The sequence below is a fragment of the Dendrobates tinctorius genome, unplaced genomic scaffold (genome assembly GCF_039654945.1).
Source record: "Dendrobates tinctorius isolate UK_male_01 unplaced genomic scaffold, ASM3965494v1 ptg000427l, whole genome shotgun sequence".
Taxonomy (NCBI): Eukaryota; Metazoa; Chordata; class Amphibia; order Anura; family Dendrobatidae; genus Dendrobates; species Dendrobates tinctorius.
This window is the reverse complement of record NW_027362091.1, coordinates 308,172-335,355: the sequence shown is the minus strand read 5'-3', so window position 1 is coordinate 335,355 and position 27,184 is coordinate 308,172. Positions and strand designations below refer to the sequence as shown.

General features: G+C 47.5%; 1 protein-coding gene across 3 annotated transcripts in view; it reads left to right on the top strand.

The window, feature by feature from the left end:
• GTF2H1 (general transcription factor IIH subunit 1) overlaps positions 1–7,437 on the top strand; it is a 38,352-nt gene extending 30,915 nt beyond the window's left edge. For all 3 annotated transcript variants that reach the window (XM_073564095.1, XM_073564093.1, XM_073564092.1), the window contains 7 exons: positions 724–811; positions 959–1,047; positions 1,315–1,432; positions 2,895–2,985; positions 3,709–3,824; positions 4,074–4,166; positions 6,073–7,437. In XM_073564095.1, the coding sequence (XP_073420196.1) occupies positions 724–811; positions 959–1,047; positions 1,315–1,432; positions 2,895–2,985; positions 3,709–3,824; positions 4,074–4,166; positions 6,073–6,159 (682 nt within the window). In that variant the 3' untranslated portion in view covers positions 6,160–7,437. The remainder of the gene's footprint in view (positions 1–723; positions 812–958; positions 1,048–1,314; positions 1,433–2,894; positions 2,986–3,708; positions 3,825–4,073; positions 4,167–6,072) is intronic.
• Positions 7,438–27,184: the final 19,747 nt, after the last annotated feature.

Sequence of the window (27,184 nt, the reverse complement as noted above, 5' to 3'; positions counted from 1 at the left end):
GCACCACAGACTGTCCAGGAGTTGGCGGATGCCTTAGTCCATGTCTGGGAGGAGATCCCTCAGGAGACCATCCGCCGCCTCATCAGGAGCATGCCCAGGCGTTGTAGGGAGGTCATACAGGCACGTGGAGGCCACACACAATACTGAGCATCTTTTCCTTGTCATGAGGCATTTCCACTGAAGTTGGAGCAGGCTGTAATTTGATTTTCCACTTTGATTTTGTATCATTCCAAATCCAGACCTCCATGGGATATTCATTTTGATTTATATTGATAATTATGTTTTATTGTTCTGAACACATTCCACTATGCAATGAATAAAAATTTTCAACTGGAATATTTCATTCAGAATTATCTAGGATGTGGTATTTTAGTGTTCCCATTATTTTTTTTAGCAGTGTACAATGAATGATGTAATTCAAAATTACAACTCGTCCTGCAAAAAATCAAGCCCTCGTATGGCAAAAGGGACAGAAAATAAAAAAAATGTTAGCCCTTGGAATAAGGGGAGGAAAACACAAAAGGGTAAAAATGGGAAAATCATCTGGTCATAAAGTGGATTAAAGGGAACGTGGCAACAGGATTTAAGCCCTTGTCCGCAGTGAAGGTGTATGCATTGGCTTCATGATGTTAGACCAACAGCGCCACACATTGGTAGATGGCTGTCACTGCAGGCTTATTGCTGTACACTGTGATTGGCTGAGACTTTATTCTTTTTTTGCAGAGAAGCACAAAATGACCAAAACAGTGAGACGAGCAGCACAGATGGCAATTCCCGGGACTCTGACTTCTTCCAGCCCCCTGTAAAGAAGGTAAGAAATAAGGGCTAGACATTGGCTACCTGGTGCCAGCGAGCCGAGGCTCTTGCATGAGTTGTGTAGTGTCGGCCCCATTAAGTTTCCAATCATAGGTTACTGCAGATCTTCCATATGTATCAGCGCCCTTATCGATTGTTGTAGGTGAAGTTGCAGGAGGCCATAGACTACGAAGACTTAGAAGAACGGAACGGTATCAAACCAATAGCACTAAACCTCAAGAAATCAGATAGGTAAGATGTAAATTCACAAATGGCAGAAAAGAAGGCTCCTTTCTTCTAAAATCAGCTTTGCCCCTGTTCATATGTGGTACACGCCATTCACATAAATGGACCAAAGCTGCAATGTCTGACATGATCTGTGGACAGGAGAAGCCTTGTTCCTGAAAGAAAACAGCAGCGTCTTTTTCATAATGCTGGACGATACCTTTAAAGAGTTAAAACCCGTTTTTGTTTGCCATTTGTGTCTGTGTTGATTGCTCTGTTGTTGTGTTTCTCCAGGTATTACCATGGTCCTACCCCGGTCCAGTCCCAGCAATATACAACCAGTCAGGATATTATTAACTCCTATAATAGTATTAAACAACAAATGGAAAACTATGTACCAAGACTAACTCAGGTTGGTGCAATGTGTGGCCATAGTGACTATTAGATTTAAAATATAAATTAATCATTTTTATCCCAGACAATTTGACAATTTAAGGGATTGTCCAGCATTAATTTTTGTCCCTAAGTCACGACCTGGTATAAAGTAAAAGAGGCATGCTCTCCTCCTGTCACCCATGTACATACAGTGGGTACAGAAAGTGTTCAAACCCCTTTTAAATTTTTCTCTTTGTTTTATTGAAGCCATTTGGTAAATTCAAAAAAGTTCATTTTTTTCTCATTAATGTACACTCTGCACCCATCTTGACTGAAAAAAACAGAAATGTAGACATTCATCCCAGTCTGAAGAAGGTCTGTATTGAAACCGAAATGTTACAATTATTGGGATTAGCATAATAAATACATTTTTAAGCTGTATTTTGGCGTGCCAGATTTTTTCTTTATATTTGATGCTGGGAGTGGTACCCCTTTTCTGTGCACCATAAGTTTTGACGGAATGACATGTTTAATTCATTTTTTACAAATCAAGTCCTATCAGTTTAATTAAACACAGCTGGACTCCAATGAAGGAGTAGGACCATCTCAAGGAGGATCACAGGGAAATGGACAGTATGTGACGTATATATGAGTGTCTGAGCAAAAAGTCTGAATACTTATGACCAGTTTTTCTTTATTTGCAAAAAGTTCTACATTTGTTTTTTTTCAGTCAAGATGGGGTGCAGAGTGTACATTAATGAGAAAAAAAAGAACTTTTTTGAATTTACCAAATGGCTGCAATGAAACAAAGAGTGAATAATTTAAAGGGGTCTGAATACTTTCCGTATCCAATGTACAGCGAAAGCTGCGCCACTGGTCAAGACATGACTACACCGTCCAGTTACACAGGATTGCTAAAACTTGTGATTGGCTGCAACGGTTACGCTTCTGGAACAGAGTATCATCAGAGAGAAACCCAATGATGAGCTGTTCCAGTCATACCTGACCGCTTTGATGGTCCTGGAAATTTTAGGCAGTGCAATCGCTGTTCTGCATCCACAGGGTCGACAGCAGGAGAGTATGCATCCGTTAGTTATTTTATACCAGTCTGTGCCTTCGAACAATAAAAAATGATGCCAGAAAGTCCTTTTAAAGGTAGATTGTAGCCAAAACAGATATACTGTGTTATTCATTTTCTCCAGGTCTGAGGGGGACGGAACAGGACACAGCATTTCAGGAACTACATGATGAATCTTTAAGTCAGATTCACTGATACACTAGACATGTATGGCCACGTGTCTACCCGTGGAGGAGCTGTGTGGCCATGTGCGTAGCCATGTGGAGGAGCTTTATGTATCTTGCTTTGCTGAGTTTTGCACATTGTCCCTCCTGCCCTATTGGGAATATTATATTTAGATCATATTGATCCTATGTTAATGTCACATAGAAAGTAGGTGCAAAAATGAAAAAATAAATTGCTGCTTTTTATTCCAATTTAGGTTCTATCAAACAGCGCTGCTAGTAGTACAATATCTGCTTTATCCCCCGGAGGAGCGTTGATGCAAGGAGGGACTCAGCAAGCCATAAACCGTGAGTTCTGATCCCAATTCCATAGTGCACTAACCACAGCGTCATCCTGGCGGCCAAATGATCATATTACGTACAACTCAGTGTATTAGTTGACACTTTATTAATTAGCATTACACAGAGGCACGGGTTGAGATCCTGCACGAGCTTACAGTCCAGTTGAATTTAGCGTGTAGTGCTTCCTTTGGTCCCTATAGGACCATATCTCTCCTTTGGTTAGGGTATCCATGTGTGATCGCTGGTGACCGGACCCCCCACTCTTCACTGCAGTACATGACACACCAACGGATGCTGGTCCTGGTCCCATTTATCTGTTTGTTTTTTATGTCAAGTGCCAAAGTCCAACCTTGTCGGAAGTTTTAAGGGAACTGAGACCCACAATCACATTTCAAAGACGGAAAATATTCCAAGATTCCATAAATCTTCATTTAAAGAAATTGATCATATTATGATAAAACCCAGTGGACCTCGTCTATTCTCTAGACGATCTAGTGCTGACTTTCCAGCGGTTCTCAGTGTTTGCTTACGTGCCTGTAGTCATCTTCTGTACTACTGACCTCATCGCTGAATGATGGGAGTCATGATTCCAGTAATAATGCACAGGCCATAGCTGCTTAAAAAGAGGCTTTAAAGTGCTTTACGCACCATTTCTGTAATGATTCCATAGTGCCAGGAGAACACGCAGCCTCTATAGGCGCTGAATAAAAGTATCGCTGTCCTTTTTAGAGATGGTGCCAAACGACGTGCAGTCTGAGCTGAAGCACTTGTATGTGGCGGTGGGGGAGCTTTTACGCCATTTCTGGTCCTGTTTCCCTGTCAATACTCCCTTCTTAGAAGAAAAGGTAAGTGTCGATGTGTACATATTCGTTCTGGGAGCTGTACTGTTGGCGCACTAGTTTAACACTTTATTCCCAGCCCCACTTGTTTTAAAGGCCCCTCTATTAATGACTAAGGGGGACCCCAGGGTAAGGTCTACCAAGCGAGAGCTTTCCTCTTAGGTATTTAGCCCTGGTTATCAACCACTGCGGAGATTTTAGCAGCCACGTGTGATTCTCTGGATTTTTATTATTTGTCAAGTTTTTTTTTTCCAGCTCATTAAGATGAGAAGTAACTTGGAAAGATTCCAGGTGACTAAACTGTGTCCATTCCAGGAGAAGGTGAAGAAGCTCTACCTTAGCACAAATGTAAGTCAGGTATGAGGTCTGGTTATTAGTCCAGCATATGAGAGGGAACCATGCTGTCCTTTGTAATCTACAAGGACCTGGAAGGATTACAGTTGGTGCAAATCGATTGGCAGGACCGATCCATCAGTGGGAGCCCAGAGAACCACCTGACGGCATCCACGGCTCTTCTTTTGATTTGATTCACTGGTCTGGCATTGTCATTATCACATGACACCATGTTGTCTAATCAAGAGAAGAGACGCAGATGCCACCAGGTAAGGTGTGGTCCTCCGGACTCCCGTCCAGCGATCAGATTACTGCCCTTGCCGATGGGCTGAGGTCCTGACAGTCTGTTCACACCAACTCTAAACCCCCGAGGAGTCCATTATTCCAGTTAAGAGTGTGAATGAGTCTCAGTCTTTGATGATTCACAGGGGATTCCTCCTCTAACATAAATGGGAGATGTTATAATCTGCAATATACTAGGCTTGTACAGTCGCTTAATGTAGCTGCACCCGAATTACTTTCAGTAAGGGCCAGAGGCTGCTGCCCCCCCCTCTGTGCACGTTACATAAACACCATAATGCCTGCATTGGAAACAGCCATTAATTATGCAAAGCCTGTGCACAGAAAACAATCTCCAGAATGAAAATCGCCAGCTCAAGCTTGGTGAAAACCCTGAACAAGCAGGAAAAGTTGAGAGAATTTAACTCTGAAGTCAGCAGAACACTGAGCGCTGCTCTGGAGTATTATGCAGGATCTCATATAGGGTCGGTACTTTAGAATTCATGTAATTTATGTACATAGTGACCCCATCGGCAGAATAGTGAGTGCAGCTCTGGAGTGTAATACAGGATGTAACCCAGGATCAGTAATGTAATGTATGTACACAGTGACTGCACCAGCAGAATAGTGAGTGCAGCTCTGGAGTATAATACAGGATGTAATTCAGGATTAGTAATTTAATGTATGTACACAGTGACTGCACCAATAGAATAATGAGTGCAGCTCTGGGGTATAATATTGGATGTAACTCAGGATCAGTAATGTATGTACACAGTGACTCCACCAGCAGAATAGTGATTGCAGCTCTGGAGTATAATACAGGATGTAACCCAGGATCAGTAATCTAATGTATATACACAGTGACTCCACCAGCAGAATTGTGAGTGCATCTCTGGGGTATAATACAGGATGTAACTCAGGATCAGTACAGGATCAGTAATCTAATGTATATACACAGTGACTCCACCAGCAGAATTGTGAGTGCATCTCTGGGGTATAATACAGGATGTAACTCAGGATCAGTACAGGATCAGTAATGTAATGTATGTACACAGTGACTCCACCAGCAGAATTGTGAGTGCATCTCTGGGGTATAATACAGGATGTAACTCAGGATCAGTACAGGATCAGTAATGTAATGTATGTACACAGTGACTGCACCAGCAGAATAGTGAGTGCAGCTCTGGAGTATAATACAGAATGTAACTCAGGATCAGTAATGTAATGTATGTACACAGTGACCGCACCAGCAGAATAGTGAGTGCAGCTCTGGGGTATAATACAGGATGTAATTCAGGATCAGTAATGTAATGTATGTACACAGTGACTGCACCAGTAGAATAGTGAGTGCAGCTCTGGAGTATAATACAGGATGTAACTCAGGATCAGTAATGTATGAACACAGTGACTTCCCCAGCAGAATAGTGAGTGCAGCTCTGGGGTATAATACAGGATGTAACTCAGGATCAGTAATGTAATGTATGTACACAGTGACTGCACCAGCAGAACAGTGAGTGCAGCTCTGACATGTAAGCTGTAACAGCCAGCAGATACTGAACAGTTTATTCTCCACATTGTGTTTCTGTTCTACATTTGTAGTGTGTCTCTGGTGCTCAATTCTGTAATATTTTTTTCCTTGCAGCTCACTAATCACTTAGAAGAAATGCTTCAAACAGCCTACAACAAGTTTCAGATGTGGCAGTCCCGCCGGATGTTAAAGAAAACGTGAGGTTTTCTTTCTAGGACTTAAAAAAAAAAAAAAAAAATTAAAAACAAAATAACATGTGTCTCGCAAATTGCGACAGGTAAGCCCATATAGAAAAAACAGATCTTAATCGTAACACCTGGCAGACGTGTGAGGCACGTGGTGTTGTGCTGCAGAGGAGCCTCACACAGTCGGCGGTGCTGATCCGCAGCAGCAGGAGAAACGACGACAAAGTAGAATCATAAAGCAACCAAAAGTTTTCTATTCAAGCGGCCAAAAACAAAAAGGAGGTGCGGACGTCACATGAACCTATTCTGTGCGGTCACTCAGGAAGACGGGATCCAAATCCTCTCCAAGAAACTGTTCTGGAAAAGTCGCTTTTTTTCCCCTCTTATTCCTGAATATTCTACTGACCGTTTGATACAATTTTGGTTTCTTTGCAGTTCCCAATGACAGCTACACGGCACAGGGGGCGGGGTCCAGCTCTTGGTTTTCCATGGATTTTATTTCACGTTTGTACCTGTTTATACTATTGGTAATTTCTCTTTTTGAAAGTTTAAAAAAACTTTGCAAAAGTGATAAAACTTTCACCCCCCTCGTCCCCAAAACAGGAGAATCCGTTGCACTGCCGGTTTAGCTTCATGCAATTCATATATGCAAATTCTTACGTATGCTGTTCCTATTTGTCAGAATGGCCGAAGAGCGAGGCAAAATTAAAAATTTCAATATTTTTCACTCCAATCCCGGGATATTGGGGAGGCTCATCCTCTCCTCATGACTGTTAAGGTACAGTCGGCGACTGATAATCATTGGCCACTGGGGAACGTGACCGAAATTGGCAGGTCTGTGCTTCACGCTAAGCCCGTGCCATAAAACATTATTTCATTTTTGGAATTTGCTCATCATCGGGCGACGTGTTGTTATAGGAGATGTTTTCTACATGCAAAGCGGTTTCTATGTCTTATTCTCTCTGACAACATTATCTATGCAGATGGGACGATGACGGGGGAGGGCAAACTTGTTTATTTTCCCCCACTTTGCTTTAGAGCAAGGTGTATTCAGTCGTTGGCATGTCATTTCTTTCCACCCTTTCCCCAGATATTGAACCCACCATGATGAGAACTATAGTTTTGTTTTTTTTTAAACTGTGGGTGCGTCTGAAATGAACATTGTGTCACTGGACTATTTTGAGCCACAATCTGTCACTTGTAGTGTTGCAAATGGATTCCTTGTTCTGCAGCCAATATTAAACAGATTTTCCACTTTTTTTTTCTTTTTATAAATAAAATAAAAAATTCCTAATTTCTTGTGGTGTGGTAATCTAACTGAATGGGGTAACAAAAGCCAAAAACTGCAGGTTCACCGTTAATTTCATATTCGGATAAATTGTGAGTGCAGAGCCGGAGTTAATCTCTGGATCAGTGCAGGTTAAGTAATGTATGTAGACAGTGACTGCACCAGCAGAATAGTGAGTGCAGCTCTGGAGTATAATACAGGATGTAACTCAGGATCAGTAATGTAATGTCTGTACGCAGTGACTGCACCAGCAGAATAGTGAGTGCAGCTCTGGGGTATAATACTGGATATAACTCAGGATCAGTAATGTAATGTCTGTACACAGTGACTGCACCAGCAGAATAGTGAGTGCAGCTCTGGAGTATAATACAGGATGTAACTCAGGATCAGTAATGTAATGTATGTACACAGTGACTGCACCAGCAGAATAGTGAGTGCATCTCTGGAGTATAATACAGGATGTAACTCAGGATCAGTAATGTATGTACACAGTGACTGCACCAGCAGAATAGTGAGTGCAGATCTGGGGTATAATACAGGATGTAACTCAGGATCAGTAATGTATGTACACAGTGACTGCACCAGCAGAATAGTGAGTGCAGCTCTGCAGTATAATACAGGATGTAACTCAGGATCAGTAATGTAATGTATGTACACAGTGACTGCACCAGCAGAATAGTGAGTGCAGCGCTGGAGTATAACACAGGATGTAACTCAGGATCAGTAATGTAATGTACAGGGGTTGGGCAAAATAATGGAAACGCCTAACGTTTTGGCATCATAATCTTCGAACATGCTATAAACATGCAAACCGTGGCATATGGTAATGTTTTGTAGCTGATTATTTGTGTTATGTGATGTGTATGTAAATTAACTGTTTTGCAGAATGGTAAGAACATTGATGTGAACCTGATACCAATGGCAGACCTCTCGGATTTTCAAAGAGGCCAAATTGTTGGTGCTCGTATGGCAGGCGCTAGTGTAACAGAAAGTGCCCGTATGCTTGTCGCGTCAAGAGGTACTGTCTCCAAAGTAATGACTGCTTTTGAAAGAGAAGGAAAAACGTCCGAAGCAAAGCACAGGTCCGGCCGAAAGTCGAAGTTGACAGAGAGACCGTCTGACTCTAAAGCTTATTGTGAGAGAGGATCGCAAGACCACGGCTCCGAAAATCACTGCTGAGCTCAATGAACACCTACAGAACCCAGTTTCCACGGAAACTGTTTGTCGGGAGATGCACAAATCTGGATTCCAAGGAAGAGCTGCAATTCGAAAACCGCTGCTCTCAATGACAAATGTTTCCAAGCGTTTAGAGTGGTGTAGAGACCTCCAGAATTGGTCCCTCGAGCAGTGGAAACCTGTGATATTCTCAGACGAATCATCGTTTACCCTATTTCCGACCTCCGGCCGAGTGTACGTTTGGAGACAGCCGAAAGAAGCATTCCATCCAGACTGCCTTCTCCCAACCGTAAAACATGGCGGAGGTTCTGTGATGATCTGGGGTGCTATTTCGTGGAGATCCGCCGGGCCAATGATATTCCTTCATGGAAGAATTAACAGCCGAGATTATTTAGGCATTTTGGGCGACCAAGTGCATCCTATGGTTCAAGCACTGTTCCCGGAGGGGAACGCCATCTTTCAGGATGATAATGCACCAATTCATACAGCTAGAGTCATTAAAGCATGGCACGAGGAACATTCTAATGAAGTTGAGCATCTTATCTGGCCCCCACAATCCCCAGACCTCAACATTATTGAGCATTTATGGTCGATTTTAGAGATTCAAGTCGGACGTTGATTTCCGCCGCCATCGTCGCTCAAAGAACTGGGGGGTGTTTTCACTGAAGAATGGGCTACAATTCCTTTGGAAACAATTCACACCTTGTATGAATCCATACCTCGGAGAATTGAGGCTCTAATTGCCGCAAAAGGTGGACCTACACCATATTAAACTAACTTTTGTTGATGTTTCCAGGTGTTTCCATTATTCTGTCCAACCCTTGTATATACACAGTGACTGCACCAGCAGAATAGTGAGTGCAGCTTTGGAGTATAATACAGGATGTAACTCAGGATCAGTCATGTAATGTATGTACACAGTGACTGCACCAGCAGAATAGTGAGTGCAGCTCTGGAGTATAATACAGGATGTGTTTCAGGATTAGTAATGTAATGTATGTACACAGTGACTGCACCAGCAGAATAGTGAGTGCAGCTCTGGAGTATACAGGATGTAACTCAGGATAAGTATAGCCTATCATATTTTTTTTTTTACTTTTCTTGCTAAATAAATACAGTTATAAAATTTCTAATTTCATTGGTTTGTTGGATTTTTTTTTCTTGATATGCCTGCTCACAGATCTAAGGTTTTAGACAGTGAATGTACAGAATAAACCATAAAAAGCAAAGCTATAAAAACTCGCGCTGTAGTGTATAACTAAGGGTTAAATTCCACCAAACCAGTTTTTATATGCCAAGGCTAATGTCTCAAACTAGACTGAGATAAAGGATGTGTTACCTTTCAGGCAGGCACTGGCATAATGGCGCTGGAATTCCAAGAACGATGTTTAGCAGACAGGGAGTCAGAAGGTCCTTCTCATGAAAATTCCACAGTGAGATAAAATTAACAATCTTGGATCAAAGGTGAGCAAGGTGTTGAAAGAAGACGTAAGACGTAGTCCCGGCCGGTGACTATCGTCTATCTGTGGATCTGTAGCAGCCGTCTGCATAGAGTACAGAGGCCGGGTTAGGAAAGCCTGCAAGGTGCAGAGATGCTGAGGAAGGAATCCGAGATTCTGAAACGCGTAGGATTAGTAATCTAGCCCCCTGAGCGCTCTGTAGTGCTCCTTAGCCTGTCACGTGATTTATCACGTGTCTGTGACGTCACACAAGGTCCTGCAGCATCTCTGCACCTTGCAGGCTTTCCTAACCCGGCCTCTGTACTCTATGCAGACGGCTGTTACAGATCCACAGATAGACTCCCTGTCTGCTAAACACCGTTCTTGGAATTCCAGCGCCATTATGCCAGTGCCTACCTGAAAGGTAACACATCCTTTATCTCAGTCTAGTTTGAGACATTAGTCTTGGCATATAAAAACTGGTTTGGAATTTAACCCTTAGTTATACACTACAGCGCGAGTTTTTATAGCTTTGCTTTTTATGGTTTATTATATTGGACAAATCGAGTGGTTTTGTCCTTAAAACTTGCTGCTTGTGTGTGATATATGTAAAGCGTAGCGCCGATTGTTTTTACTATTGAATGTACAGAATAGCTTAATATCTTGTGCAATCACAAGATTGCAGTACACTGGTTAGTACAGTACTATATATAGGCGGCACAGTAGCTCAGTGGTTAGTACAGTATCATATTTAGGGCAGTGTGGTGGTTCAGTGGATAATACAGTACTATATACAGTTAGGTCCATATATATTTTGACAGACAACATTTTTCTAATTTTCGTTCTAGACATTACCACAATGAATTTTAAACAAAACAATTCAGACGCAGTTGAAGTTCAGACTTTCAGCTTTCATTTGAGGTTATCCACATTAAAATTGGATGAAGGGTTTAGGAGTTTCAGCTCCTTAACATGTGCCACCCTCTGCCAAAAATTAAGAGACCACTTTCAAATGTTCAGTTTGTCTGATTTTTCTCTTTATAGGTATATTTTAGAGTAAAATATAAATTGCTCTTTTATTCCATAAACTTCTGACAACATGTCTCCGAATTTCCAAGCACTAAATTTTGTATTTCTCGTTCGCCTTATTGGGGGACACAGAGACCATGGGTGTATGCTGCTGCCACTAGGAGGCTTACATTATGCACAAAAAAAGGTTAGCTCCTCCTCCGCAGTGTACACCCCACCGACCGGCAGGGAGTTCCTCAGTTTAGCTTGGTGTCAGTAGGAGGTGGACATGAGTCTTTAATTAGACCCATATCTACCTCGATGTGCGTCGTTCCTCTTCAGGTTTTCCCGGAGGGATACAGTGTGAATGGTCACATCTGTACTTCCACAAGGAGTCTGAGTATGGCGTGTACTGCCACCCCGTATCCTCACAGTTCTCCGTAGCAGGACCACCAGCCTTCCAGGCGTACGCCAACACGAAGATGTGTCAGCGATCCAGAGGGTCCTCGTCGCCAGTCTCCCACCCACTCGCCTACCAGAGCCTGTCGGTTGGTTGAGACGCAGACTCTTCATGTACAGGTACTTTCCCGGGACGGGTAAGTATGGGGACCCTTTGGCCTGCAGCATTCCTCCCCGAGGGCATGTTTGCAGCGTCTTCCCTGGAGCAGGGATGCGGTGGCGCTGCGAACTCCTGCGTCCATCCTGCTCCCACAGCCAGCCCCTTCACCGCCCTCGTCTATCCCGACTCTCCGATACGGTATTTCAGGGTCCTCTCGCGGCGGCGCTCACTCTGCGGCACCTCCGCGCCGACCCCGTGCTGACAGGCGGCTGCCGCTACTAATTTAGGCCCCGGCTTCTGTCGGGCCTACCTTAGCGTCGCGGCCATGCCCCCCGCCCCTTTCTTCTAAGCGGGCTTCTCCCCCGCCCTTTCCAGGCCTTCCCACCGCCCTTCTCAGCCTGTTCCTGGCCAGGGGGGCGTTTTTCCCGGTTTCATCTCAGGCGGTCGCAATCTTTGCAGCTGCACAGCCGGACGCCCCTGTCAGACGGATATCGCTCCCTGGGCCTGCCAGCCGGATATCGCGCTGTCCTGCATCTGCAGAGAGGTGGATACCTTCGTCTCTGGGGTCACCGGACCGTGAGTAGCTCTGCATCTGCAGGCTGACACCCTTCTCTGCACCCTGTCCCCCAACCTTCCGGCACTACCTCAGGTTTCACTATGTCTAACTCCAAATCTGACCGTAACCGCCCTGCGGCTCCCCCCTGCACTCTAGTCAAGTTCTTTGCATGCTCTTCTTGCAATCGCAAACTTCCCTCAGGTCAGTCCACTTCCCTCTGCCTGGATTGTAGCAATCCTAATCAACCTGATGCCGCCCAGGAGCCATATAGGGCCCCAGGTGAGAGTGAACCCCCCATGCCCGGCTGGGCCTCGTCTCTATCACAGTCAGTGGCAGACCTCACCAGGGTGTCTGTCCCTAGTAGCCGTTCTGGATAAGTTACCCCTGGACACCTCTACAGGGTCCAGCAGGCCTCAAGAGGTTCCATCTGAGTCGGCCAGCGTTAGTCGCAAAAGACCCAGGCAGGATCTCCAGCCGGAATCCTCTCCTCGCCCCATGTCACCACATAGTCCTTTCGGCAGCCTCCCTCCCGGGCCTCCTCTCCCGAGTCAGGTGAAGCGCTCTCGGACAGGTCATCTGAGGGGATCTTAGAGCTGGATTCGGACCAGGATGCGAACATGAGGGTTACTGTACAGAACCTCATTGCAGCAATCCATCAGACCTTCGACATTGCTGACCCCCCTGCGAAATCCTCAGATCAGGAGGTTTCGTTCAGACGGGAGGAAACACCCTCCAGGGTATTCCCTTTACATTCCGAGTTTGGAAAGATTTTTACCAGGGAAAGAGGAGATCCGACCAGACGCTTTCAAAGAGGAAAGCGTCTCGGCGTTCTGTACCCGTTTGCTAAAGAGCTCACGGACAACTGGTCTGCCTCCCCCTCGGTCGACCCGCCCGTGTCCAGGCTTTCTACTAACACGGTTCTCCCGCTTTCAGGCGTGGCGTCTCTAAAGGATTCTAATGATAGGATTATAGAATCCCTAGCGAAGTCTACCTACGAAGCGGCTTCAACGGCGGTATGCCCAATTTTTGCTTCATCTTGGGCAGCAAAGGCCATAGCTACTTGGGCAGAGGATCTTCGTCAGGGCATCCTAGAGAAAGCGCAACCAGATCGATTGGCCGATCTCGCCAATCAGCTTTGCCATGCGGGGGATTATCTGCTTTCTGCTTCTTTGGATGCCGCATCCTGCGCAGTCCAGGTGTCAAGTAACGTTGTGGCAATCCGACGTACAATTTGGCTCAAGGCCTGGCAGGCGGACCTGTCCTCTAAAAAGTCCCTTGCTAATCTGCCTTTTCAGGGAGGGCGCCTCTTTGGATCCCAACTGGACCAGATTATTAAGGATGCCACCGGTGGCACGAGTTCTCTCCTGCCTCAGTCCAAGCCTCGCAGACCTCCACTAAGGCGTCAGTTTCGACCCTTTCGGGCTTTCCGCCGTTTCAATACGGCGGAGAACCCATCCAACCAACAGAGACCGCAGGCGCGCCAAGACAGAAAGAAAGTTTCCTTCAGGCCCACTCCTTCCTGGCGATCCCACTCTGCCCAGGGCAGACCATCCAGATCCAGATCTGGACGGTCTACATCGGCATGACTATCGTCGAACTCCCGAGGGTCCCTTCCAATTGGGAGGTCGACTTCTCTTCTTCAGGGACGTCTGGCTTGCCTCAGTAGAGGACGCGTGGGTCAGGGAGGTTGTATCGTCAGGATACAAGATAGAGTTCGTCTCTCTTCCACGGGATCATTTCTTCTAATCCCGTCCTCCAAAAGATCCAGCTTTGGTCCCGGGGTTCTTTACGGCCATCGACTCTCTCCTCAGTTCTGGGGTGATTGTGCCCGAATCGGAGCGGTTTACAGGGTTTTATTCAAACCTATTTGTCGTGCCGAAAAAAGACAGGGCGGTCCGACCCATCTTGGATCTCAAGCTGCTCAACAAGAGAGTCCGTCTTCGCCACTTCCGGATGGAGTCGGTTCGTTCGGTAATCGCTTCCATGGAGGAGCAGGAATTCATGTGTTCAATAGACATCCAAGATGCCTATCTACATGTTCCCATATTCTCCGGACATCAGAAGTTCCTGCGTTTTGTGGTTCGCCAGGAACATTACCAGTTCGTCGCGCTGCCCTTCGGTCTCGCCACCGCTCCCAGAGTCTTCACGAAGATCATGGCTGCGTTGATGGCCTTGTTGAGGATCAGAGGTCTCGTTCTTTTTCCGTACCTCGACGATATTCTGATCAAAGCTCCCTCTTTCCAACAGGCACGCCGAAATTTGACGATCGTCCTAGACACTCTTTCCAATTTCGGGTGGATCGTCAACAGGAAAAAGTCCTGTCTGGTTCCTACTCAACGTCTTGTGTTTCTGGGCCTCCTGTTCGACACTCGTCGGTCAAGGGTCTTTCTCCCACAAGAGAAGATTCTCTCCCTGCGGCAGGATGTACAATCGCTGCAGACCACACGATTTCCGTCCCTCCGAACAACCATGAGGGTCCTGGGAAAGATGGTGGCGGCGATAGAGGCAGTTCCCTTTGCCCAATTTCACGCCAGACCTCTCCAACACGCCATTTTGTCGAGGTCAAACAGGTCGGCTCTGTCCCTGGATCGCCCTGTTCGTCTTTCATGCTGGATCAAGCAGTCACTCAACTGGTGGTTGACGTCACCTCTCATCCTCTTGGGGCGGTCTTTTCTTCTCGTTCACTGGCAGATTGTAACAACGGATGCCAGCCTCCTCGGCTGGGGTGCAGTGTTCCGCCATCACACTGTTCAGGGTCGTTGGTCGACTCAGGAATCTGCTCTGCCGATCAACGTCCTAGAGATACGAGCGATCCATCTGGCTCTCGTCCACTGGGAGAGGCTCCTCAGGGGCCAGCCTGTCCGGATTCAGACAGACAATGCCACAGCGGTGGCATATGTCAACCGCCAAGGAGGGACATGGCGTGTCTCAGCCCTGGCAGAAGTGTCCAAGATCCTTCAGTGGGCAGAGATTTCGGTACCGACAATCTCCGCGGTACACATTCCTGGCGTAGACAACTGGGCCGCCGATTTTCTCAGCCACGAGGGTCTCGCGGCAGGAGAGTGGTCCCTACATCCGGAGGTATTTCTTCAGCTCTGCCGTCGTTGGGGGAACCCTGGACGTCGATCTGCTAGCTTCTCGCCTCAACAGGAAAGTCCCACAGTTTGTATTCAGGGCTCGAGATCCTCTCGCAGTGGGCGCCGACGCTCTGGCCATTCCTTGGTCGCAGTTCGAGCTCCCCTGCCTCTTCTTCCCAAGCTGTTGAAGATCAAAGCAGAAGGAATTCCAGTCATTCTCATCGCCCCGAATTGGCCCAGAAGGTCTTGGTTCGCGGACATTGTCACCCTTCTCGTGGACGCCCCCTGGAAGCTTCCAGACAGGGCAGATCTGCTGTCTCAAGGCCCGATTTTCCACCCCAATTCTCGGCCGCTCAATTTGACGGCGTGGCTGTTGAGACCGAGGTTTTGAAACGAGCAGGATTCTCCGGTCGGGTAATTCATACCATGATTCGAGCCAGGAAGCCATCATCTTCCAAAATTTTCTACCGTACTTGGAAGGCCTATTTCACTTGGTGTGAGGCCAATAACATCGCGCCCATGTGCTTTTCGCTCCCTTCCGTTCTGGCGTTTCTTCAGGCAGGGCTGGATGCGGGGTTTGCTCTCAGTTCCTTGAAGGGTCAAGTTTCGGCGATGTCCATTTTGTTCAGAAGAGGTTGGCCTCCCGCCCTCAGGTCAAAACCTTTCTTCAGGGCGTGGCTCACACGGCTCCTCCGTATCGAGCGCCCGTGGATCCATGGGATCTTAATCTGGTTCTTGAGGTTCTGCAAGGTTCTCCTTTTGAACCTCTCAGGGATATTTCCATTTCTCTCCTTTCTTGGAAGGTAGCTTTTCTGGTGGCCATCACTTCCGGCGCGTTTCAGAATTGGCGGCTCTTTCTTGCCGCTCTCCTTTCTTGGTACTTCACCAGGACAAGGTGGTTCTGCGGTCTCCGTCCTCTTTTCTTCCGAAGGTGGTGTCCTCCTTTCACCTCAATGAGGATATTGTTCTGCCGTCCTTCTGTCCGAGTCCAACTCACCCTCGGGAGCGGTCCCTGAACAAGCTGGATCTGGTCAGCGCGATGAGAGTCTATCTGTCTAGGACGACTTCCTTGCGAAAGACAGACTCTCTTTTCGTCCTTCCAAATGGGGCGCGGAAAGGTCACCCGGCTTCCAAAGCTACTATTGCTCGCTGGATCAGATCGGCAGTTTTGGAGGCCTACCGGGTTAAACATCGAGTGGCCCCTCCGGGGATCAGAGCGCACTCTACCCGGGCAGTGGGTGCTTCCTGGGCGGTACGCCACAGAGCCTCCGCGCTGCAGCTTTGCAAAGCTGCAACCTGGTCTTCGGTTCACACGTTTGTGAAATTCTACAAGGTCCACACCTACGCTTCGGCGGACGCCAGCCTAGGTAGAAGGATCCTGCAGGCAGCGGTGGTGAGTCCACTGGCCTGATGGAAGTTTGTTTCCCACCCCAGGGACTGCTTTGGGACGTCCCATGGTCTCTGTGTCCCCAATAAGGCGAACGAGAAAACAGGATTTTATTCGGACTCCCATGACAGCACCACGAGAGAGGGGATCCGCCCTTCTGGAACAGGAAACCTACAGATACAAAAGGGCGGCACCTCTCCCACGCATCAGTTGGTTTCCTGTTCCTGAGGGGACGGGATCCTACAGAAGACCGGATCCCCGGCCGGCCGGTACAGGTAGCGAGGGGGGTCTCCTACCTCGGCCTGGTGCGGAGCTCCTGGAGGACGCCACGATGGCCCAGGATGGGTGGCACGGCGGTGGTGGATACAGCAGGGAGCGGCATCCGGAGGAGGTCTGTCTCCATATGTGCGCCGCCGCCGGTAAGTATGCCCCCCGGGGGCTCCCAGCTGTGGCCGGGCGTCCCACGTGACTTCCGGTCACGTCAGAGTCGCGGTGACATCGGGGCGGAGCCTCGGGGCGCTTCCGGGTCAGCGGCGCCACTGAGCAAGCGCGGGGACCCAAGATGGCGGTGCCCATCGGGAGGACGCCGGTAAGCGCCGGTTCCCCTGCCCAAAGCGGCGCCAGCTGGGGAGGGGGGCCCTATTAGGGGGGAGGGCGTGGCAAGAGGATAGTCTGCTGTCCGGAGGAGGGGTATATAGGCAGGACCCTAGATGGGTGCCTTGCCTTGGCCACATTATTGCAAGCCAGTAATGGAGAGCGATCAGCAGCAGCAGCAGCAACGGCGGCAACAGCGACAATCTTCACTGCCGCCCCTGGATGACCTTAGGCAGATCAAACAGAAGAAGAAAGAGGCCCGTGACAGTAAGGAACGTCCGGGACGAAGTGACCAGTCCAGTCATAAAAGCTCCTAGGCGGACAGGAGCAGCGACTGAGAAAAATCCCCCTCATTCTCCGGTACTTGATTGTGGCACTGGTAAGTGATCTTCGTGAATGTTCACTCAGTGACGGGGCCTCCTTCTGTGTTTTATTCTAGGGGAAGAAAGCTACGAGTAAAACCAGACACAGGGAATGCGCACTCTGTGCATGCCCGTTACCAGATTCATGCCCCAAAAAGTTATGTCCCCCCTGTATCCAGCAGACAGTGGTGGAGGAGTCACCCGCAGTAGTGGCGTGTTTAAGGGATATAGTAAGGGCAGAGATGAAGGAAACCCTAAAATCCCTGTCCCAACCAGAGAGTGTAAGGGGTGAGGACCTGGTGGAGTCGGATTCCTCGACTGAGTGGAGGAGAAGTAAGGACTCCCTTATTTCATCTCCCTCGTCCTCCTCAGAAGAAGAGGACTCTGGTCGGTTTTGCCTGCCGCTCGACCGAGTAGACAAATTGGTAAAAGCGGTCAGAGGAACAATGGAGGTGGAGGAGCTGAAGCCTCAATTATCCATGCAGGATGTGATGTTCGGGGGGCTGGAGCAGAGGAAGAGTAGGGTCTTCCCACTAAACGAAAAGATCCAGGTTCTCATCTGCAGAGAGTGGAAAAAGCCAGATAAAAGAGGGTCGCTACCACCAGCCCTCAAGCGGAGATATCCCTTTGACGATTCAGCAATGAATACTTGGGACAAGGCCCCCAAATTAGATGCAGCTATTGCGAAAGCATCGAAAAGATTCTCGCTACACTTTGAGGACATGGGGTCCCTTAAAGATCCTCTGGACAGGAAGGCAGATACCTTCCTTAAAAATACCTGGGAAATGGCAGCCGGTTCCTTAAGACCAGCAGTAGCATCGACTTGCACGGCCAGGTCCATGATGGTCTGGTTGGACCGTTAGAGTCACAGTTAAAACAAGGAACATCTAGACAGGCGATCCTTGGGGCCCTACCAATAATCCAGGATGGCGCAGCCTTCCTAGCGGATGCCTCGGCTGATGCAGTCAGAATGGCCGCCAGGGCAGCAGGACTCTCTAATGTGGCTCAGAGAGCCCTGTGGCTGGAGTGCTGGCCGGGAGATATTCAGTCCAGGGCGAAACTCTGTACTATCCCGTGTGAGGGGGAATATTTATTCGGAGCAGTCCTGGACGAATTACTGGAGAAGGCCGGGGATGATAAAAAGAAATTCCCAAATCTTTGGTCCGCATCTTACCGACGCCCGTTTAATAGGAGATTCGGTCAAGGGAGAAGGCATAACCCTTCGCCTAATAGAGACCGTCCCAGATGGGAGGATAGAAGGAGAACAGGTACGGGCTTCATGTTCAGACGCTCGTAGAGAGAGCGAAAAAGACAGAACCAATGACTAGTAATTCCCGTGGGGGGTAGACTGTCATCCTTCCTCCCAGCATGGCTACAGGTCACCAATAGTGACTGGGTGCGGAATGTGATATCCACCGGACTCAGGTTGGAGTTCACTCGAGTCCCACGGGATACCTTTAAACCAACACCCTTAAGGTCTTCACCCTTCGAGCAAGCGGCTTTAGAAGCAGAGGTCTTGAACCTGTGTCTAAAAAACGTTCTGATAGAGGTTCCAGAGTCTGAGAGAGGAAGAGGATTCTACTCTCCCTTATTCCTAATCCAAAAGCCAGATAAAACATTCAGAACGATTATTAATTTACGTTTCCTTAATGAATTTTTGGTTAAACGCACCTTTAAAATGGAATCCATTAGTTCTACAATAAACATGCTGTTTGAAGGGTGTTTTAAGGCGGTAGTGGACTTAAAAGACGCATACTATCATGTGCCCATCCACGCAGATTTCCAGCAGTTCCTGAGAGTGGCGGTATCAATAGACGGTATAATCCGTCATTATCAATATAGAGCCCTTCCCTTTGATCTCTCAGCAGCGCCCCGGGTATTTACAAAAATAGTGGCCGAAGTTATGGCTCATTTACGGGAAGTTGACATCTTAGTTATCCCATACTTGGATGATTTTTTGATTGTGGGAAATTCAGTGGACCATTGTCTATCTCAGATTAAAAAAGCTAAGTCCAGATTAGAGAACCTCGGATGGATAATAAATTATGAGAAGTCCCGATTTCAGCCCTTAAAAGTCCAGAAGTTTCTAGGCCTGCTGTTAGATTCAGAAGCTCAGCAGTGTCTGTTACCCGTAGATAAATTACAGCAGATACAGCAGCAGGTTCTTCGGGCAATCGATAGACCCTCCATGACCCTCAGGCAGGCCATGTCCCTGTTGGGCTCCCTAACCTCATGTATCCCAGCGGTTAAGTGGGCACAATTCCACACTAGGGCCCTTCAGAAAGACATCCTGGTTAATAGCAGAACCTTAGAGGGCTTCTTGCAGGGTCAAGTATTACTAAGCCCCTCAACTATTACATCTCTTAGGTGGTGGCTCGATGTCGGAAACTTAGCCTCGGGGGTGCCCTGGGTGATACAGATAACCTGCGTAATAACCACAGACGCTAGTCCTTGGGGTTGGGGGGCCCATATGGGGGACATAGTGGTACAGGGACAGTGGGACTCCGATGCTGAGATCTCATCTAACCAGAGGGAGCTGCTGGCGATTGAATTGGCCATTAAAAAACTCATTATGTATCTACAGGGCCATCATGTGAGGATACTCTCGGACAACCAGGTAGCAGTAGCCTATGTCAACCACCAAGGTGGAACCCGCTCCAACGCCCTGATGCGGATAACGGAACGTCTCCTTCAGATAGCAGAGAAAAATTTTCTATCTTTAACCGCGCTCCACATCAGCGGAAAAGACAACATGAAGGCAGACTTTCTAAGCCGCAGGGAGAATGGGCCTTAAACTCCGACATCTACAACTAGATTGTCCGCAAATGGGGTCAACCGGAGGTGGACCTCTTTGCCACCAAGGAAAACAGGAAGGAAAAAACTTTCTGTTCCCTAAATCCCAGGGAAAATCCACTGGCCGTGGATGCCCTCCTAATAAAATGGGACTTCTCGCTGGCTTATGCCTTTCCGCCTTTGAACCTTCTACCTCTGGTAGTGAGGAAGATCAGGGAAGACGGGGCAAGAGTCATATTGATTGCCCCCTTCTGGCCCAGAAGGACCTGGTTTGCATGGTTGAGGACCATGTCAGTAGGCGATCCTTGGGTACTGCTGAACCTTCCAGATCTCCTCTACCAGGGGCCAGTCAACCACCCACAAGTAGCGGGACTCCGTTTGACAGCATGGTGCTTGAGAGGACACTATTGAGGGATAGAGGGTTCTCAAAAAATGTAATCGATACACTCCTAAAAAGTAGGAAACAAACCACCACAGTTATCTATGCTAGAACCTGGAGGCGATTCCTGTCCACCTGTGAGTTTAATATTAGGGATGGAATACCTGTAAGACAGATCCTAGAATTCCTCCAGAGGGGTCTCGAGTTGGGCCTTTCCACTAGTACATTGAAAGTACAAATTTCAGTTTTAGGGGCCCTATTTGCATGCGACATTGCCGGTAACCATTGGGTAGCGAGATTCATTAAGGCAGTTACCAGATCAAGACCAATACTCAAAGATAGGTGTATGCCTTGGGACTTAAATTTAGTCCTGACAGCCATGACAGAGAAACCGTTTGAACCTCTGGATTCTGCTTCACTAAAAATGATATCACTTAAGACAGCCTTTTTGGTAGCAATAACATCTGCACGTAGAATAAGCGACATACAGGCACTTTCCAGATTGCCCCCTGAGGCCGGGGTCACACTAGCGATTAAAACGGTCGAATGCAATGCGATAAAAAAATCGCATTGCATTCGAACCCATGTTATTCTATGGGGCAGCTCACATCATGCGATTTTTTTATCGCATCCGATCCTCGGACCGAGACAATCGCAGCATGCTGCGATTGTCACGGATTTTCGGATCGGATTCCCCAATGCAAGTCTATGGATGCGATAAAAAAACGCATGGAAAACGCATCAAACGTGTGACTTGCGATTAAATCGCACAACTTCTCCTGGTCTACAGGATAGGGCATCAGTCATTGGCATTGGATGTCAATTTGATGCTTAGATGCGATTAAAATTGGTTCCTTGCCGGAAAATGGGATGACAGACGGATATCTGGGCAAGAATTCTTTGTGTGATTTCGTACTGTTAAAATGGGACCGATTTTTTAATGGTTGTGTGTGACTCCAGCCTTACACAGAATTTTTACAGGATAGAGTAATCCTAAGGCCAGACCCGGCATACCTTCCCAAGGTAGCATCTCATTTTCATAGGACACAAGAGATAGTTCTGCCTTCCTTCCTCCCTAATCCAACCAATCCTAAAGAACAAAAACTTCAGGCTCTAGATGTTAAGAGATGCCTACTTAAATATTTAGCAGCCACAGATCCTTGGAGGAAGGAGAACGCATTATTTTTATCCTTCCAAGGTCCCAGGAAAGGGTATAGAGTGTCAAAGCGCACGTTAGCGAGGTGGATTAGGGAGGCTATCTCTCTTGCCTACACAGCAGGTGGCGGTCCGGCTCCACAGAACCTGAGGGCGCATTCCACTCCTGCCATGGCATCATCCTGGGCAGAGAGATCGGGAGTGTCAATTGACCAGATATGTAAGGCGGCCACCTGGTCATCTCCTTCCACCTTTTTTAACCACTGTCAGTTAGACATGGGTGCCTCCTCAGATCTCACCTTCGGGCTAAGGGTGCTGCAGGCTGTAGTCCCTCCCTAAATTAGTTTACATCTCTGTAATTCTCTCGTGGTGCTGTCATGGGAGTCCGAATAAAGTATTAAGTTACGTACCGGTAACGGTATTTTTCGGAAGCCCATGACAGCACCCTTAGTTCCCTCCCTTGTTCACGTATAAGGGTGCACTCCTTTGGAAGATTGTTTCACGAATTTACCTCATGTGGGAGATGGTATAAAGAATTGTAAATAGGATAGATAGGTTGTATATATTGTGTATATGTGGTGTACTAACTAGCCTCTCAAGCTCTGTAATCCAACTGATGCGTGGGAGAAGTGCCGCCCTTTTGTATCCGTAGGTTTCCTGTTCCCGAAGGGCGGATCCCCTCTCTCAAGGTGCTGTCAAGGGCTTCCGAAAAATACCGTAAGGCTAGTTTCACACTAGCGTTTTTGAGCGTAGCGACGGCCTGCGAACGGCCGCCGCTAAGCCCCGCCCCCTGCCGCGCCTCCGCCTACCGGCGCATGACGCTGCATGCGCCCTGCGTCCCCTATCTTTATCACTGGGGCGCAGGCCGTGCGCAGTATGCGTTTGGCGGCGCATGCGTCCTTTTGACGGTGCGCCGACCTGCGCCAAAAGCAACCTGCGTCAAAAAGGCGCATGCGCCGCCAAACGCATACTGCGCACGGCCTGCGCCCCCAGTGATAAAGATAGGGGGCGCATGCAGCGTCATGCGCCGGTAGGCGGAGCTACCGGAGGAGGCGCGGCAGGGGGCGGGGCTTAGCGGCGGCCGTGCGCAGGCCGTCGCTACGCTCAAAAACGCTAGTGTGAAACTAGCCTTACCGGTACGTAACTTAATACTTTTGGGTTGCTTACCATAAAATCTGTTTCTCGGAGCCTTCATTGGGGGACACAGCACCCTCCCTTGTTCTACAACTCCTGTTCTTACTTTGGTTGATTGGTTACAGTTGAGTTGTTTGTTCTGTTTTCAATCTATTCTGTTACTTCTCCTACTGCTTTCTCACTAACTGAGGAATTCCCTGCCGGTCGGTGGGGTGTACACTGCGGAGGAGGAGCTAACCTTTTTTTGTGCATAGTGTCAGCCTCCTAGTGGCAGCAGCATACACCCATGGTCTCTGTGTCCCCCAATGAAGGCTCCGAGAAACAGATTTTACGGTAAGCAACCCAAAAATCCTGTTTTTTTTTCTGACAAAGAAAAATCGTCAAAATAACAACCCCCCCCCCAGTGCTTTCAGACCTCAAATAATGCAAAGAAACAAGTTCATAATCATTTAGAAACAACAATACTAATGTTTTAACTCGGGAAGAGTTCTGAAATCAATATTTTGTGGAATAACCATTATTTTTAATCCCAGCTTTCATACGTCTTGGCTGCTTTCCACCAGTTTTTCATCCTGCTTCTGGTGCAAGAATGTAAGGCTACTTTCACATTTGCGCCGTGTTTCGTGTGCAATAGAAACGCATGCAAAAAATGCATTATGCGTTTTTGCATGCGTTTGCGTTTTTTATGCGCATTTGTGCTCTAGGGGTTAAAACCAGTGTCTACACATTTTTATGCCAAAAATGCATGCGCACGAAAGCACAAACGAATGCATGTCCATGTGCACACCTACGTTCCCATAGACTGTAATGCGTTATTTTGTCGCATTCCGTGTGCAGTCGTACGCATGCTTTTTTTTTTACGCCTTTTGGCGGGCCCAAAAATGCAACAGGTTGCATCTGGCGCGCCTAGGCGCACACCTTGAATATAGGGCTGCTCAGTAATTAGGTTTTTTTTTTTTAATTTTGTGGTTTCACATACTTGTTTTGTTTCTGCTTCCGTGGTAGAAGCTGCGATGACTCATTGTTAATGCCGCCACTTGTGCAGGGGTGAACTATTCTAAAAGCCCCGTCTCACATAGCGAGATCCCTGATGCGTCACCGATTTTGTGACGGAACAGCGATCTCGGTGCATGTGACACATAGCCATGGCCGCTCTCCCTCCCCCCCCCCCCCCCCGCTGGATATCGCTGATCGCGCTCGAATGTCCTGGGACTTTTTTCATCATTGGCGTCTCGCTGGCTAGCATTCATTGCTGTGTTTGACGTCGACGAGCGACCTCGTTGGTGTCGCTGAACTCAGGTTCAAAACTGCAGAAAGAAATTGACATGTCAATTCTTTCTGCGGATTCCGCTGCGGTTTGCCATCTCCTCCATTGAGGAGATGAAAAACAGCAGAGCAATCTGCAGGTAAAACCGCAGGTCTTTTGACCTGCAGATTTACCTGCGGATTTTACAAAATCCATGCGGCCGAATCCGCAGAGCATTCCGCAGCGTGTGCACATACCCTTAAAGTAAGAGTACATGGCGTTCTTTGATGCGGCCGTTACTTTTTTCTAGATCACAAAAAGGGCGCTTTGTGCACTATAGGCTTCACAATCAATTGAGACAGTAAAAACACCCCACAAGCTAAAAACTTTCCCCAATTTTTTTTAAGGCAGAAAACTCCACATAAAACCGATGTGAACGTGTCCTTATTGTAGGAAAACACCAATTTTTCTATGATTTTAAAGTGGACCCATTCTAAAACCCGTTTAAAAAAAAAAAAATCTTCGGGTTCATATTTTCTCAATTATTTAATTTTTTTTTTGCCGCCATCACAGTAAAACTACAGCCTTTTGGAAAAAAAACAAAACGCGTTGTGACTATCACTTGAGGGTTAATGCACACAGAATTTTTCTTTTTAAGAATAAAATCCATGGCAAAAACTAAACCCATTTGGAGCACTATAGCTAGCACAAAACACTAAAGACTTCACATTTTCCTTGTTTTTTTTCCCCAGGGGCCAAAACCTCCCATTAGAGGCCTGGTTACCCCTGACATGTTAGCTTGTTTGTATGGTTTTTCTTTCAGGTGGCTTTTTGAAGCAGAATTTCTTCCAAAATACACCTAAAAAAGGCCGTGTGTGAACAGCTCCTTATACACAAATACTAAGTTATAAAACTGCCTAAAAGAAAAAAAAACAAAACTTTTTTTTGTTGTCCATAGCAACCAATTCCAGCGCAGCTTTCATTTCAGATAGTGGTCTTCAAAAATGAAAGCTGTGCCCTGATTGGTTGCCATAGGGAAAAAAAAGACAGTTTTGATTAATCTGCCCAATTGGATGCAACACTTTTCCCGATTGATGTTATATGTCTGCAGCTGTTCATAAAGAGGGGGAAAAAGGTTTCTCGTACCTGGAAAGTTCAAAAGGATGATCCTGGTGAGACTGCCCCCAACCACCCCCGGATGGGTCGGGAGGAAGGTCCCTGCGGGGTTGCCCCCAACCACCCCCGGGTGGGTCGGGAGGAAGGTCCCTGCGGGGTTGCCCCCCAACCACCCCCCCGGGTGGGTCGGGAGGAAGGTCCCTGCGGGGTTGCCCCCCAACCACCCCCCCGGGTGGGTCGGGAGGAAGGTCCCTGCGGACCGAGATTCAAATCTCGGCAGCGAGATCTCGTACCCCGAGAAGAGATCTGAAGCTGCGCATGCGCCGTCCCCGGACCGGCGGACTTCTTCCCGGCGTCCATGCTCCCGGAGGCCACTGCAACATGGCGGCGGCTAGCAAGGGACGTGTGGGGGCCTCCGGGCTGCGAAGAAATGCCGGCGGAGCCGCCGCCCCTGCACCGGAGCACAGCCCGCTGCCACCACCGCACCGCAGAGCCCCGCTCGCTGCCACCAGCCAGAAGGTTAGTACCGTGTATTGCGACCATAAGACGCACCCCCCACTTTCCCCCAAAATTTTTGGGAAAAAAGTGCGTCTTATGGTCGGAAAAAGAGTAGGTTTTTTTTTAATTTTGTGGTTTCACATACTTGTTTTGTTTCTGCTTCCATGGTATAAGCTGCGATGACTTATTGTTAATCCAGCCACTTGTGTAGATGTGAACTATTCTAAAAGCCCCGTCTCACATAGCGAGATCGCTGATGCATCACAGATTTTGTGACGGAACAGCGATCTCGGTGCACGAGACACATAGTGGCGACTGGCCCCACCGCTGGATATCGCTGATTGTGCTTGAATGTCCTGGGCCATTTTTTCATCGTCATTTTTCATGCATTGCTGTGTTTGACGTCGACGAGCGACCTCGTTGGTGTCGCTGAATTCAGGTTCAAAACCGCAGAAAGAAATTGACATGTCAATTCTTTCTGCGGATTCCGCTGCGGTTTGCCATCTCCTCCATTGAGGAGATGAAAAACAGCAGAGCAATCCGCAGGTAAAACCGCAGGTCTTTTGACCTGCAGATTTACCTGCGGATTTTACAAAATCCGCGCGGCCAAATCCGCAGAGCATTCCGCAGTGTGTGCACGTAGCCTTAAAGTAAGAGTACATGGCGTTCTTTGATGCGGCCGTTACTTTTTTCTAGATCACAAAAAGGGCGCTTTGTGCACTATAGGCTTCACAATCAATTGAAACAGTAAAAACACCCCACAAGCTAAAAACTTTCCCCCAATTTTTTTTAAGGCAGAAAACTCCACATAAAGACAAATGATGTGAACGTGTCCTTATTGTAGGAGAAACACCAATTTTTTTTATGTTGATTTTAAAGTGGACCCAATCTAAAACCCGCTTCAAAAAAAAAAAATCTTTGGGTGAACATGAACATATGTTCTCAATTATTTAATTTTTTTTTTTGCCGCCATCACAGTAAAACTACAGCTTTTTGGAAAAAAACAAAATGCGTCGTGACTGTCACTTCAGGGTTAATGCACACAGAATTTTTCTTTTTAAGGCTGTGTGCCCACGTAGCGATTTTTAAGCGTTTTTGCCGCGATTTTCGGCGCAAAAACGCAGCGAAAACGTTTAAAAATCGTGTACATGACGCACCCCATGCATTCCTATGGCATTCCGCACATGCTGTGCTAATGCTGCGCTTTTTTCCGCAGCGGAATCGCATCGCGGAAAAAATCGCAGCATGCTCATTCTTTTGTACAGAATCGCAAA